Source organism: Pituophis catenifer, unplaced genomic scaffold, assembly GCF_029215685.1.
Source record: "Pituophis catenifer annectens isolate HBS135680 unplaced genomic scaffold, rPitCat1.0.hap2 SCAF_1, whole genome shotgun sequence".
Classification (NCBI taxonomy): domain Eukaryota; kingdom Metazoa; phylum Chordata; class Lepidosauria; order Squamata; family Colubridae; genus Pituophis; species Pituophis catenifer.
Genome location: NW_027256881.1, coordinates 352264684 through 352279046, shown reverse-complemented (window position 1 = coordinate 352279046; position 14363 = coordinate 352264684). Strand labels below are relative to the sequence as shown.

The 14363-nt window shown below is 42.7% G+C and overlaps 1 protein-coding gene across 1 annotated transcript; it reads right to left on the bottom strand.

Annotated features, from left to right (window-relative positions):
* Window positions 1–251: 251 nt before the first annotated feature.
* Window positions 252–11664, bottom strand: LOC139313290 (vomeronasal type-2 receptor 26-like). Its single transcript, XM_070938826.1, has 6 exons — window positions 11660–11664; window positions 7467–7758; window positions 5504–6361; window positions 4076–4294; window positions 3766–3892; window positions 252–1156 (listed from the first exon to the last, which is right to left on the bottom strand). Exons 1-6 carry the CDS (start codon window positions 11662–11664, stop codon window positions 252–254), a joined length of 2406 nt encoding a protein of 801 aa, XP_070794927.1.
* Window positions 11665–14363: the final 2699 nt, after the last annotated feature.

Sequence of the window (14363 nt, the reverse complement as noted above, 5' to 3'; positions counted from 1 at the left end):
CTGAGGTCAAGAGGAGTAAGTGAAAAAGGGTGATTGTTGCTGATACTTTGTATTCAGTCACATAATTTAATTTCCAATTATTTCATAGAGAAACTCCTCTCTCATTTCATCATTTTAGGAAATCAGATGAAATAATAATGCCCCCAAAGTCAGAATAAGTTCCCAATCCCTGCATAAATCAGAAGTGATTGTTCCTCATTATATTTTCTCTACAAGTTAGACCAGGTGTAGACAGAATAATGTAGCATTAGTTAGAGATTTTTGTTCCTCATCATATTTTCTCTACAATTGAGATGGGGCCTCAGCAGAATAATGTAGCATTTGGGGAAAAAGATACAAGCCAAGAGACCAGCCCCAGAGGCCAAGATGGAGAAGATCTCCACAGCCACCATGGACTTCCCTTTGGTGCTCAGGTAGGTGGGGAGGAAAGTGATCCAAACACTGCAAAAGACCAGCATGCTAAAAGTAATGAATTTGGCTTCATTAAAGCTGTCGGGCAATTTCCTAGCTAGAAAGGCCACCGTGAAACTGATGAAGGTCAGAACAGCCAGATAAGCAAGGACAGCATAAAACATTGAAACTGAGCCTTCATTACATTCCAAGATAATCTCTCCTACCAAGGAGTGGAAATCCAGATTGGGAAATGGGGGAGAGGTTACTAGCCAGGTGGCACAAAGGACTACTTGGACCAGGGGACAGGCTATGATAATGGAATTGGTCAGTGGTTTTCCTAAGAGTTTCCTTGTCTTGTTCCCTGGCTTGGTGGCCATGAAGGCAAGAACCACCATGACAGTTTTTGCCAACACAGAAGACACCGCAAGGGAAAAGAGAATGGCAAAGGCGGTTTGTCGAAAGAGACAGGTGAGCTTCCTGGGTTTTCCAATGAAGAGGAAGGAGCAGAGGAAGCAGAGCAGGAGGGAGACCAGGAGGATGTAGGTGAGATCTCGGTTGTTTGCCTTGACGATCGGTGTGTCACGATGTTTAAGGAAAATTGCCAGAACTCCCAAGGTGATCATGGAAAGAGAAAGTGTGAGAGAACTTAAAGCATATCCCAGGGTGTCCTGATAGGAAAGAAAATGGATCTTCTTGGCAATGCAGTGGTCCTTTTCCTTGTTAGGATATTGATCTTCTGGGCAGGGGTCACAGCGAGCTGCATCTGAAATCAAGATTAAATGATAAGATGAAAGTTCTTAGTCTTTGTCTAAGTATTTCAGGGACTTCTGCCACAAGCATTATTCCTCCCTCAAGGATACCGTGACTGTCCCACTGTGCATGTTGTGGACATCAAAGAGAAAAAATCATTCTTCAGTGATGACGACCCTGGCAATAAATTAGCCAGAGACAAGGTTCTGTTCAGTTCCAGTTAGCCTGGTCAGTTTGCACTGGAAAGAAAGACCAGTCATTGGCAACTTCCCTGACTACTGAGGCTTTCAGCGTGAGAGAAATTGCCAAGTGTACTTTTCCTCACATGCCTCTGCATAGCAGTGGCAAGAGAGGAGAGCAATGTTGAGTGAAGGATGTGTTTCTTCTGCTTGTGCTCTAGGTCCGTGATGGCAAACCTATGTCACACGTGCCCAAAATGACGCATGAAGCCATGTTGCCTGGCATGTGCGGCCTTGTCTGTTTGACTTCCAGGTTTCCAGCGTACATGCGTGTGTTACAATCAGCTGTCCTTCTCATGTATGGCAGTGCCAAAAACCTGTGAGCGCATGTGCGCTAGCCAGCTGATTGTTGAGCACGCATGCATGCTAGAACCCAGATGTTTGGCTTTTCCAGAGCACGATCCCTTCACACATGTGGCAGTGGTGAAAACTGGCCTGCTCATGCGCGTCGGCCAGCTGATCATTGGGTGCACATGCGCACTGGAACCCGGAAGTTCAGCTTTTCTGGAGCATGGCCCCGACAAGCGTGCATGTGTGCACGAGCGATGTTTCCGCGCAACCTTTTTGCCATCACTGCTCTAGGTAGAGACATCTAGTTGTGTACCCTTAAAGATAACAAGGAGGAAGATGGCCAAGAGGGATACTCTGGATTCAGAGTAAACCTCAGCTGTCAGGTGTGTCAAGAAAAACCTCAACTCCATGTTTGTAGAAAAAGGTACTTTTACTGAGCATGAACTGAATGCAACAAAAGGAAAGCAAGATCTGATGCAATAGGAGCGAAAATTACATATTGAAAATATTCCCAAATCCCACCCCACAAAGACCCAGGCTGAATATCCAATCCTGTGAGAAATAAGGATTATTCCTGTAAAAAGTATAGCCTAGTATAGCCTAAGCTACGCCATTTTAAAATCATGTTAAGGCTTTATTTTACCTTGTATAACCTGATTATATAATTTAGCTGACACTTCAGAACATGAGAAAGGAACTGTGTAATTCCTGTGTTCTTGAGAATATGTTTATCTTGCAGGAAATATGCTTTTGGGTCAACTTGCCCTCATTAATTAGGGGAAGTACGCATATGCTGATATCACACGTATAAGCAATATTTTTAAGTGGGGTATTTTTATATTGGAAATGTGGGGACTTTCCACAGGGGTAAAACATGTGCTAAACTTGTTATATAAGATCTGAAATTGTACTCCAGGGACATGCTTGTATCCTGTACGATGTAACCTGAAAACTGTATATAAGATGCTAAGAAAGAAGCCATAATTCGCCTTCTCTCTTTCTGAGAAGGACCTTTGCAAAGAATAAAACTAATCTTGTCTTGTCTATCAACTCTGTCGTTATTTTGAAGGTAATAGGTTTTTCCTGTGTATCACAAATCCCTAGCCCCCCAAGGCATCATGTGAGGTGCATCTTCAGATGGTCCCATCCCTCTGGTATTCCAGAACGGTTGACTTTGATGGACTATCAGCAACTCCATTCTGCTGCACCAAAGACAATGAGAAAATTCCCCCCCTCTCACGAGACATCTCCACCAGCACACTTCCCCCTCCCAAATACCTATACACCCTCCCCCCCCCCGTTACTATGGCAGCCAATGCAAGCAAGCAACATAGAGGCTGACATCAGCATTCAAAACTGTGTTTTAGTAGGTTGATTAAGCTCGATCAATGTCATTGTGGGTACTGTGAAAACCCCTGAAATGACCATAAGCTGTCTGTAACTTTCCCATCACTTCTCCTTATGGAAAACATGTTTATTTTTTTTCTTAGCAGATAAACTTGGTAAGGAAGAAGATAGAGAAAAGGAATGCAAGCTTTCTTACTGGTAGAAGTAAGATCCTTTGACTATAGAGTTAAATGTGATTGCTGGTTCATTCATTCAGAGATAGATTAACAGAGTTGGAAGGGACCTAGTAGGTCATCTAGTCCAACCCCCTGCCCAAGCAGGAGACCTTCCACTATTTCTGACAGATGGCAGTTCAGTCTCTTCTTGAAAGCCTCCAGGGATGAAGCCCCCACAACTTCTGAAGGCAACTTCTGTTCCATCGGTTGATTGTTCTCACTGTCAGAAAATTGCTCCTTATTTCTAGCTTGAATCTCTCTCCTTGTTCAGTTTTCATCCATTATTCCTTGTCTGGCCTTCAGGTGCTTTGGAAAATAGGTTGACCCAAGTTCTTCATTGAGTTCTTCATTTAGGAAGAAATCTTCCAGGGTAGAATCCACTTAATCTTCCTTTGTTTTTAGAGCTGCAAAATTGTCATAAATGCAGGTCTACATTAGGAAGACGGGCGCAACTGATTTGCTACCTCATGTTCTCTTTTTCTCCTAAACCTCCCCATTCCTGTTTGAGGATCTCCTTGAGCACAACTTGCCTGTTTGATTAGAAATGGTCCTCTCTGGGCAAGAAACACATCCATAGCAACAAGTGGGCTTCTCCTCTGCAACTTTCTTGGATTGACCTGGAAGGCAATGCTTCACACAACGGGAGAAAGGCTTCGTCTGAAAGGAGAGTGAGATTAGCTTTGAGATGGAGAGGTTAGAAATGTTCAGCTTGGCTTCGGGGTCTGCATAAAAGCAGCCCCTCTTCTTCCTTCCCCCAAATTCTGATACGAGTTTTCATCACAACATCCTGTTCTATTCTCTCAGCTTTTCTTAACCCTGGAAGAAGTATTTAGTCCCCACCTGGTTAGTCCACACAATGACATCGGGATCAATGCCAAAATCTGCCCCTGAAGGAGTTTCCGGATCAACCCATCCGACTTTCTGCCGAAGGATCGTCTTATTTGCAAAGACGATCCAGTTTAGGATGTCAAATCCTGCATATTTCATTCCATTATCTGAAAAAAAGACTTCATCCCCAGCACTGTTGTTAAAGCGGATGTTTCTCAAGAAAATATGGATCTGAAATTGTAAACCAAGCAAAGAATAAAAAAAAAAAAAGGATTGAGATTTTGGAAAAAGTGAAAAAAAGAGCAACTAAGATTTATTTATTCATTTATTATTTGTATTTCTATGCTGCCCACTCTCCGAGGACTCTGGGCGGCTTACACCAAAGACAGTATACTGAATAGCATATTGCCCCCAACAATCTGGGTCCTCATTGTACCCACCACGGAAGGATGGAAGGCTGAGTCAACCTTGAGCCGGTGAGATTTGATCCGCTGATCTGCTGAATTAGCAGTCAGCTGAAGTAGCTGCAGTACTGCACTCTAACCACTGTGCCATCTCGGCTCTTATGAGATGAGAAGATGATTAAGGGCCTGAAGACAAAAATATATGAAGAACGGTTGCAGGAATTGGGTTTGGCCAGTCTAAAGAAAAGAAGGACTAGGGGTGACATGATAGAAGTCTTTGTATTTGAGGGGCTGCTACAAAGAACAGGGGGGTCAACTTATTTTCCAAAGCACCTGAAGGCCTTGATAGTACAGTGGTTTAGTGCACCCTGTTATTAACACAGCTGCCTGCAATTTCTGCTGGTTCGAATCTCTCCAAGGCTCAAGGTTGACTCAGCCTTCCATCCTTTCTAAGGTAGGTGAAATGAGGACCCAGTTTGTGGGGGCAATAAGCTGACTTTGTATAAAATATACAAAAGAATGAAGGCTATTGTTTAATGCATTGTAAGCCGCCCTGAGTCTCCGGAGAAGGGCGGCATATAAATCAAATTAAAAAAAAAAAAAAAGGCAGGTCAAGAAACAAAGGGTGGAAACTAATCAAGGAGAGAAGCAACCTAGAACTAAGGAGAAATTTTCTGACAGTGAGAACAATTAACCAGTGGAACAGATTGCCTCCAGAAGTTGTGATGGGTGCTCCATCACTGGAGGCTTTTATGAAGAGACTGGACAGCCATTTATCTGAAATGGTATAGGATCTCCTGATTAAGCAGGGGGGGGGGGCGACTTGTTCCCCTTATGAAATTTCTGTTGACCAGAAATTTCTGTAACTTTCATGATATGAGAGTTAAATAATAGGGGATGAAAGTAGTTAGAGAAAAGGCAAGACGGAGGAGATCACAGGCAAAAGTTTATAAATCCTAAAACAGTGCAATGTGAATGTAGGCAAGAGAAGGAAGGATTCCTCGGCCAGAAGGGAAGATGTGAAGATGAGAATTACCTGCCAGGGCTTCACATGAAGTAGGTGTGGTTTATTTCTGCCCCTCTTCAATGCCCATTGTAATTCTGATGTATATGCAGCGTGTAATGCATGTGCCATGGAATAGGCAGCATTGTAGATGCTATAGCTGAAACCAGTCATCTTTCCATCAAAGACGGAGGCCGGGAGGGTTTCCAGGTTCTCCTCCCCTGTGCAAATCCTTCGGCCATCAGGTGAGGACACACCTATTTTCAAAACCTGACAGTCAAATACAACTTCCCACCATTCGGGGAGAAAGACGTCTCCATGGGGTTCGTGTGGATTCAGAGCCCAGAGATAATCTTTGAATCCTGGCACCGGCTTCGTATGGACGGTCAAAGACAAAGCGCCATGGAGGGATTTTAGTTTCCCCCACTCGTAGTGATTACCAAAAGCTGAAAATTCCCATTGGGTGGTCAGGATCCAGACCTTCTCAGTTGTAGCGTAGTTCTCTTCTTCATAAAAGGAGAGGGTCACTATAAGTCTGTGCAGTGCGTTAGAATCCCCCGAGACAATCACAACCTGAGCATCACTGTTCAAAATGGTCAAAAGCAAACGTATCTCGTCCCTGTGCAATTCGTTGAACATTGTAAAACGGGGCACAATATGTTTCACAAATTGTACACAAATGTCATTGTGGGCGAGGGCGGCATCAAAAATCCGGATGAAATGGTCACTGCTCTCTGACTTCTGAACAATGATCCCAATCCAGTTCCACTGGAAATAGAGAAGGACCCGGACGATGGCTGCGTTCTGTAGGTGATACTGAGGATCGATCTGGTAGAAGGTGGGGAACCAAGTCTTATCCTTCAAAACAGGATCTGAGCAGCGGTAACCTAGCTGAAGGGAGGGTGCAGATGGAGGAAAAAGAAAAAATTAAGCATGGAAAATGGTGCCTGTGTTTTTTTGTTACTAATTTCAGACCATCCAGATTAGCACGATTTCCAATCTAGACTCAGGGGTGAGATTCTACCGGATTGGACCAGTTCAGCGAACTGGGATCTCTGATGATCAGCTGGGAGTGAACCAATTCACTCCAACGATCAGGTTGCCCCACCCCCACCCCCCTGACACTGGGCTTTACTTACTTTTATCTTCTCAGCTGATTGGTGCAGCAGAGCGGATTGCTGTGCCCCACGTGTGTTACTCCCAAATGGTAACATAGAAGGTTAGTATTTGTAAAACTGTGCATGCACTTGCAACACACAATAGGCGCCCGTGAATCGTGTAATAACCAAACTGATTGTTAAACCGGCAGCATCCCACGACTATCTAGACCCCCTTCCCCCACAACCTTCCACCTTCATGAGATGTTTTCTATCGGTCACAGAATTGGGTCGGCGAGTTTTTGGCAGTAACCACACAAGGCAGAACTTATTTCCTTACATCTGCATTTCCCCCTGTCATCATGTTGTGGTCTTCCGGGTGCGATTCAAGGTGTTGGTCACCACCTTTAAAGCGCTCCATGGCATTGGACCTGGATACCTTCGAGACCGTCTTCTGCCACCAGTAGCCTCCCACCGGCCAGTCCACCCTCCCACAGGGTCTCCTCAGGGTGCCATCGGCCAAATTATGTCGGCTGGCGACACCCAGAGGGAGGGCCTTCTCTGTGGGAGCCCCAGCCCTGTGGAATGAGCTGTCCCCAGAAATTCGTAAAATCTCTGATCTCCGTGTATTTCACTGTGCCCTCAAAACCTTGTTGTTCCGCCAGGCTGGGCTATCAAGGTAAAGATTTTAATTGGGTTTTTAAAAATGGGATTTTAAATTTGGGGTTTTAAATTGAGCCTATCATTTAATAATTTTAATTATTTTTAATTTTTGTCTGTCTTTGTGCTTTTAATCAGGCTGTACACCGCCCTGAGTCCTTCGGGAGAAGGGCGGTATAGAAATAAAATTAATAAAATAAATAAATAAATAAATAAATAAATGTTACGTGCCCAAGTACCTGAGAAATCTTGAAATTGCCAAACATGGTGGCCATCTGGTATGAGATCCTGGAGTTGAGGCCCCCAAGGACAGAGAGAAGATTGTGCTGTGTATCACACTTATAGTTAGGAAACACTTTTCCCCGGCTGGAGAGCAGAGATAGGCTGACATCTGGAGTCATGCTTGCATACTGGTTCTCTTCGTAGATGCGGAAGCCCAGGGTGATGTTGGGGAGAATATGTGGGTCTCTGTTGATCTCCTGAATGGCAAATGCCAAAGCCAGAAAGTGTTGGTAGTTCTTGGGAACAGGTCTTTGTCGCAAGTGTTAGAGGACAAGAATTAGACAAGAGCAGGAAGAAGGTGTTTATTTTGTAAACAAAGCATTATCAGGATTCTAGGAGTTAATCATAGAACAGATCAATACAAATTAATTGATTTGTGTTACTGGTGTCAGAAAACAGGGTTACAGAAAACAATCAGTTGCACCTGTTACTATTGTCAACAGTGTATGACAAAGCCTCTTCTCTCTCTTTCAGCTCCACCTTTAAGTGAATTCATTCACAAGTTATAATTTACAGCATGAGCTCAGCTCAGGTTGGTATTGACTTTTCCAAAAATGAACTTTTCAGTCCAGTTAAGGAAACCTGGCTTATTATTTGATAATTGAGTCTGTCATTTGCACCTCTATAGCTGTCTGGTTTGGCTCTGCCACCCAACAAGACAGACACAGACTTTAGAGGATAATTAGAACTGCAGAAAAAACAATGGCTACCAACCTGCCTTCCATTGAGGACCTGTATACTGCACGAGTCAAAAAGAGGGCTGTAAAAGTATTTACAGACCCCTCGCATCCTGGACATAAACTGTTTCAACTCCTACCCTCAAAATGACACTATAGAGCACTGCACACCAGAACAACTAGACACAAGGACAGTTTTCCTCCGAACGCCATCACTCTGCTAAACAAATAATTCTCTCAACACTGTCAAACTATTTACTAAGTCTGCATTACTACTAATCTTCTCATCGTTCCTATCACCCATCTCCTCCCACTTATGACTGTATGACTGTAACCTTGTTGCTGGTATCCTTACGATTTATATTGAATGTTTCCTAATATGATTTGATTGCTTATTTGTTCCCTATGGCTATCATTAAGTGTTGTACCTTAAGATTCTTGACGAACGTATCTTTTCTTTTATGTACCCTGAGAGCATATGCACCAAGACAAATTCCTTGTGTGTCCAATCACACTTGGCCAATAAAGAATTCTATTCTATTCTATAAGACCACACCTGGAATTACTGCATCCAATTTTAGTCACCACATTACAAAAAAGAGGTTGAGACTTTGGAAAAAGTGCAGAGAAGAGCAGCTAAGATGATTAAAGGCCTGGAGAGTAAAACATATGAAGAACTGTTGCAGGATTTGGTCATGCCTAGTCTAGAGAAAAGAAGGTCTGGGGGTGATATGATAGCAGTATTCCAGTATTTGAGGGACTGCCACAAAGAAGAGGTGGTCAACTTGTTTTCCAAAGCACCAGAAAGCAAGACAAGAAACAATGGGTGGAAACTAATCAAGGAGAGAAACAATCTGGAATTAAGGAGAAACTTCCTAACAGTGAGGACAATTAACCAGTGGAATAGCTTGCCTTCAGAAGTTGTAGGGGCTTCATCACTGGAGGTTTTTAAGAAGAGACTGGACAGCCACTTGCCTCAAAGTGTATAGGGCTTGAACAGGGGGTTGGACTAGAGGATCTCCAAGGTCCCTTCCGGCTTTATTCTGATTGATTGATTTAGAAAACTGCACACTTTATTTTATCCAGTCGTGGGAACCTTTACAGGCTGTCAACTTCTGTCTTACATACTCAAGCACTTTTTCCCCAACTTGGCACACCTCACCTCTCACATTACCAAAGTCCTTTTCAATTAGGTGGCTTTACGAATCCAGAAAAAAAAGGGGTGTGTGTTAAATTGAATTAAATTGAATTGAATGCCTGAGAAGGTTGGCTTTTTCTGGCTTGAAATGAATAATGCATCTGGATGGCCCTCAGTTTGAAAGTGTCCTTTTAGTGTCTTGAAATACAGAAGTAGGGTGAGATTACTGAGCTGGCCTGTAGATTCTGGAAGAAATTAGCTCCATTGATAAATAACTTTATTGTCATTGTACGTGTATACATAGTATACCCGTACAATGAAATTCACTTAACACCCAAAGACCAGGTCCAACACACATAACAATCCCCAAACACACTCCCACCCACCACAATTCCCCACCCCTAAACCACCCAAACATCCACACAACAGACCAAGTAATATTGTCCAACAGCTCACTGATGGTGACCCTTTAGTTCATTGTTGAGTGCAATTATAGCTCTGGGATAAAAACCATTCAGAAAATAATAGGAGAGTAGTGAGAAGCTAGGCTTGGTGGGACAAAAGAAAGTCCTTTTCTACATGAAACGTAGCATTACAAGCCATCAGAGTAATGAGATGGAAATGTGAATTTAGTTGAGCTATAAGATAGAGGACCCTAGCATTATTTCTCTCCAAGTTCAGCCCAAACTGTCTTCTCTGCAAAGTGTACAATAGTGGCCAATATTGTGGAAACCTTTTGAGAAAACTGTATTTTTGAGTTTAATGGCTAATAACACCACTTTTTTGGGGGGGAGTTCCAAGATAATCCTATTCCACTGCTGGAATGGCCTGGGAATAGCCCAGACCTTCACCCAACTGAAAATCTATGGAGCCGACTAAAGAAACTTGTTAGTCAGAAGCGACCCAGCAATAAAACCCAGTTAATAGAAGCAATCCTTCAATCTTGGTTTCACATTAGAACAGCTGCAGAACTAAAAGACTTGGTTCACTCCATGGGAAGACGTTGTAATTCATGCTAAAGGTTACCCAACTAAGTATTAACTGACAAGGGGATAATTTCTGCATATCTCGTTTTTTCTACGGTGATAGTTTTTGTATATCTCATTTTTTCTATGTGTTTCCTTTTTCTTCTTTATACTGTAAGTGCTATTCTAATAACAAATCCTTCATAAAAGTTAGTGCATTGCATTCTTGATTAAATTATCTTTCCATTGATATATAATTTTATGGTACTACTCCAAAAAGAAAAGTGCTGTTATTAGCTAGTTTTAGAAAATACACTTTTCCCAAAAGTTTTCCACAATTTATGGCCACTACTGTACGTTGACTTCAGGAACATGGTGAAAAGGCTGACTCCCTATTCAAGTGATAAGCTTTCCTTCACCGCTGAAGAGTCAGAGGGCTTGAGAAGGGAATTAGAGGGAGATTGGTTCATCAAATAGAATCAATGGGTCTAATTCGGAAGGAACGTCAACGGAGGCTGGGTGGGATTTAAATCTTGAAGACTACCCTTTCCACATTGCCCTGAGAAAAAAGACAATCAAGAGAACACTTACAGAGAAAGGACATCCCAATCACCAGGAGGCTCGTATGGGAGCGGTAGAACTATAGTAATGGAGAGAGGTAGGTTTCCACCAATAATGAGATCTCCGGGTCTGTAATAGTCTTTTTGTTCTTGGAAAGGTCTCCTCCAGAAGCAATTTGGTCTCAGGTCCATCTGGACGGCTGCAGGCAAGGACCAAAGCAACACTAAAAGCCAAATCATTGACCACAGAAAGAGACCTTCTTCTTCTAGATCAAGCCAACAGAGAATGTTGCAGGGAAAAGTGATGCTATGGTGACTTCAGAGGACTCAAGTGATGCTTTAAGTCTTCAGGATAAGCATCCATCTAAGCTGCAACTCTCAAGGGACCTGGTCATATTATTCGGAGCATGATAGGCAAACATGTTATAACCAGACACAGATCTCTTTATGCTTAGTGAGGATTAATCTTTGAAAATCCACTGAGATGAAGTAAGAATTACTAGTGTTTTATGAATCCCGGGAGAAAGAAATGTCCACATTATCCCCATAACTTTGGAGTTCATGGTATTTTGACAAGAGGAAAAAAAAAAACTATTTCTGCAGCCACAATTGTGTGCCTCTGACTGTGAACTGGGCAACTGTAACTGGAGAGTAATGCAGCTTTAGAGTTAAAAGAACTTGGGGATCACCCAGTTCGATCCCCTTAACGTAGGATCTCATTGGAGCAAACTCTTTTAAATCTCTTTGGGATTGGTTGCTTTTGCTGCAACTACCAAACTCTTTGTCAACCCTGAAGCTGGCCTGACTGACGCCATTTTGGCGGCTTCAGTCTTGTCACAATGGTGAAAGGGATAGGGAGGGGGGAATAGAGATAGCTGGGGTTTCGTAGCCAAAACAAAATAGTTTCCCCTGAGAACCAAGGACATTCCCACAGGTGGCTGAAGAGAGGAGGAGTGAAGTAGGATGTATTTCTATTTGCACCTAGTCATCTCTGTCACCATTTTTATTAACAAGATTTATTGTATTCTTTCAAATTCCTTTGGCCTTTTTTTTTCTTTCTTTCATCCCCTCCTTTCCCTCAAAATACTAAGTTTTATATATATATATACATCAATATCATATTTATTTATTTATTTATTTATTTATTTATTTATTTATTTATTTATTTATTTATTGGTTCGATTTATATGCCGCCCTTTTCCGGAGACTCAGGGTGGCTTACAATGCGTTAAGCAATAGCCTTCATACTTTTGTATATACCTGCTTAGTAGGGCTTTTTGCCACCCACAAGCGGTGTTCTTTTTATACAAAGTCAGCTTATTGCCCCCACAATCCAGGTCCTCATTTTACCTACCTTGAAAGGATGGAAGGCTGAGTCAACCTTGAGCCTGGTGAGATTTGAACTGGCAGTAATTGCAGGCATCTGGCAGCTAAGTGCTACTTAACAGCATTTTAGTCCACTACACCAGTGGTCCCCAACCTTTTTATCGCCGCGGACCAATCAGCCTTTGATAATTTTACCGTGGCCCGCTGAGCGCGTGCAGGGGTGGGGGCTTTGGGCCACACGTGCGTACCTGCGCGGGGCTCTCTTCCCTGGAGCCTTTGCGCACGGCCCAGGAGCTTTTGCGCACGGCCCAGGAGCTTTTGCACACGGCCCAGGAGCCTTTGCGCTGCAGCGTTCATGTCCCCCGGCCGCTGCGCGGCCCGGTGCCAGGTACTCCACGGCCCGGCACCGGTCCGCGGACCGGGGGTTGGGGACCACTGCACTACACCACCAAGGCTCTTCTATTATTTTAATATTTTAAACTAATATTTTAAATTAGTTAAGTATTTCAAAACCAATCACTTTGACCGATGGATGATTTTCTAAGGACCAAATCCAGAGCACCATTCTGATCTACACCATTCCTCAGTCCCCACCCTTTGAACCAGAAGGGGTTAACTTTTCTTGAGTGACAATTGTAATACCCAAACATCACCCTACCAGACCAAATATCACCTTAAAAGACGATAATGCCCAGTTTTATATCCTCCTCCTACTCAGCCATGTGGAGTTCTTACCATCAAACAAGCAAGGTATCTTACTGGGCTACCCAGGATTGGAGACAAGTTGTTTATTTCCTTGTTCAGTTTCCATCCATGGTTTCTTGTTTTGCCTTCTGGTGCTTTGGAAAATAAGCTGACTCCCTCTTCTTTGTGTCAGCCCCCTCAAATGCTGAAACACCGATATTATGTCATCCCTTGTCAGTGGTGAAATTCATTTTTTTTACTACTGGTTCTGTGGGCGTGGCTTGGTGGGCGTGGTGTGGCTTGGTGGGCGTAGCTTGGTGGGCATGGCAGGGGAAGGATACTACAAAATCTCCATTCCCACTCCACTCCAGGGGAAGGATACTGCAAAATCTCCATTCCCTCATCACTCCTGGGGAAAGGATATTGCAAAATCTCCATTCCCACCCCACTCTGGGACCAGCCAAAGGTGGTATTTGCTGGTTCTCAAACTACTAAAAATTTCCACTACCAGTTCTCCAGAACCTGTCAGACCCTACTGGATTTCACCCATGCCCCTAGTCCTTCTTTTCTCTAAACTAGTGAAACCCTGTTCGTGCAACCATTCTTCATATGTTTTAGTCTCCAGGCCTTTAATCATCTTAGTTTTTTTTTTTTTTTAATTTGATTTATATGCCGCCCTTCTCCGGAGACTCAGGGCAGCTTACAATGTGCTCAGCAATAGCCTTCATCCTTTTGTATATTTTTATACAAAGTCAGCTTATTGCCCCCACAAACTGGGTCCTCATTTCACCTACCTTAGAAAGGATGGAAGGCTGAGTCAACCTTGAGCCTTGGCGAGATTCGAACCTGCAGTAATTGCAGGCAGCTGATCTTAAGTTGATTTTCTCTGCCCTTTTTCCAAATCTCAACATCTTTTTTTTTTTTTTTTTTTTTGCAATGTGGTAATTTGTAATGTAATGATTTTGAGAAGCTGTGGAGAGTCCTAGAAGGCCTGGAGGTGCCAACACATTTGGTGCAGTTCTGTACACAAACCAGGAAGCCATTGTGCAAATACCACACTGATTCATTCAAGATAGAGAAAGGAATGTGGCAAGATTGTATTCTTTATATTTTCTTATTTTATGTTGAAGGGAGCACATTTTGCCGTGCTCTCAAAACTTTTCTATTTCAGCAAGCTGGCCTGGCCTAACTCCCATCTTTTAAATTTTTAAATTTTTTAATTCGTGATTTTACAAATTGGGTGTTTTAATCTGTGTTTTGGCCGAAATATTTAATAATTTTAAGGGATATTTTTTTAATATTTGTATTATCTGTATTTTATCTTGGCTGTTCACCGCCCTGAGTCCTTCGGGAGTAGGGCGGTATAGAAATTTGATTAAATAAATAAATAAAATAAATAAATGTATTATCAATCTGTATGAAAGTGATCATGAGGAAACTGGAACTTGAAGAATAAAAAATCAGAGTAAAGACTGAAAGAAGGAACATTAATATTTTTTGATAT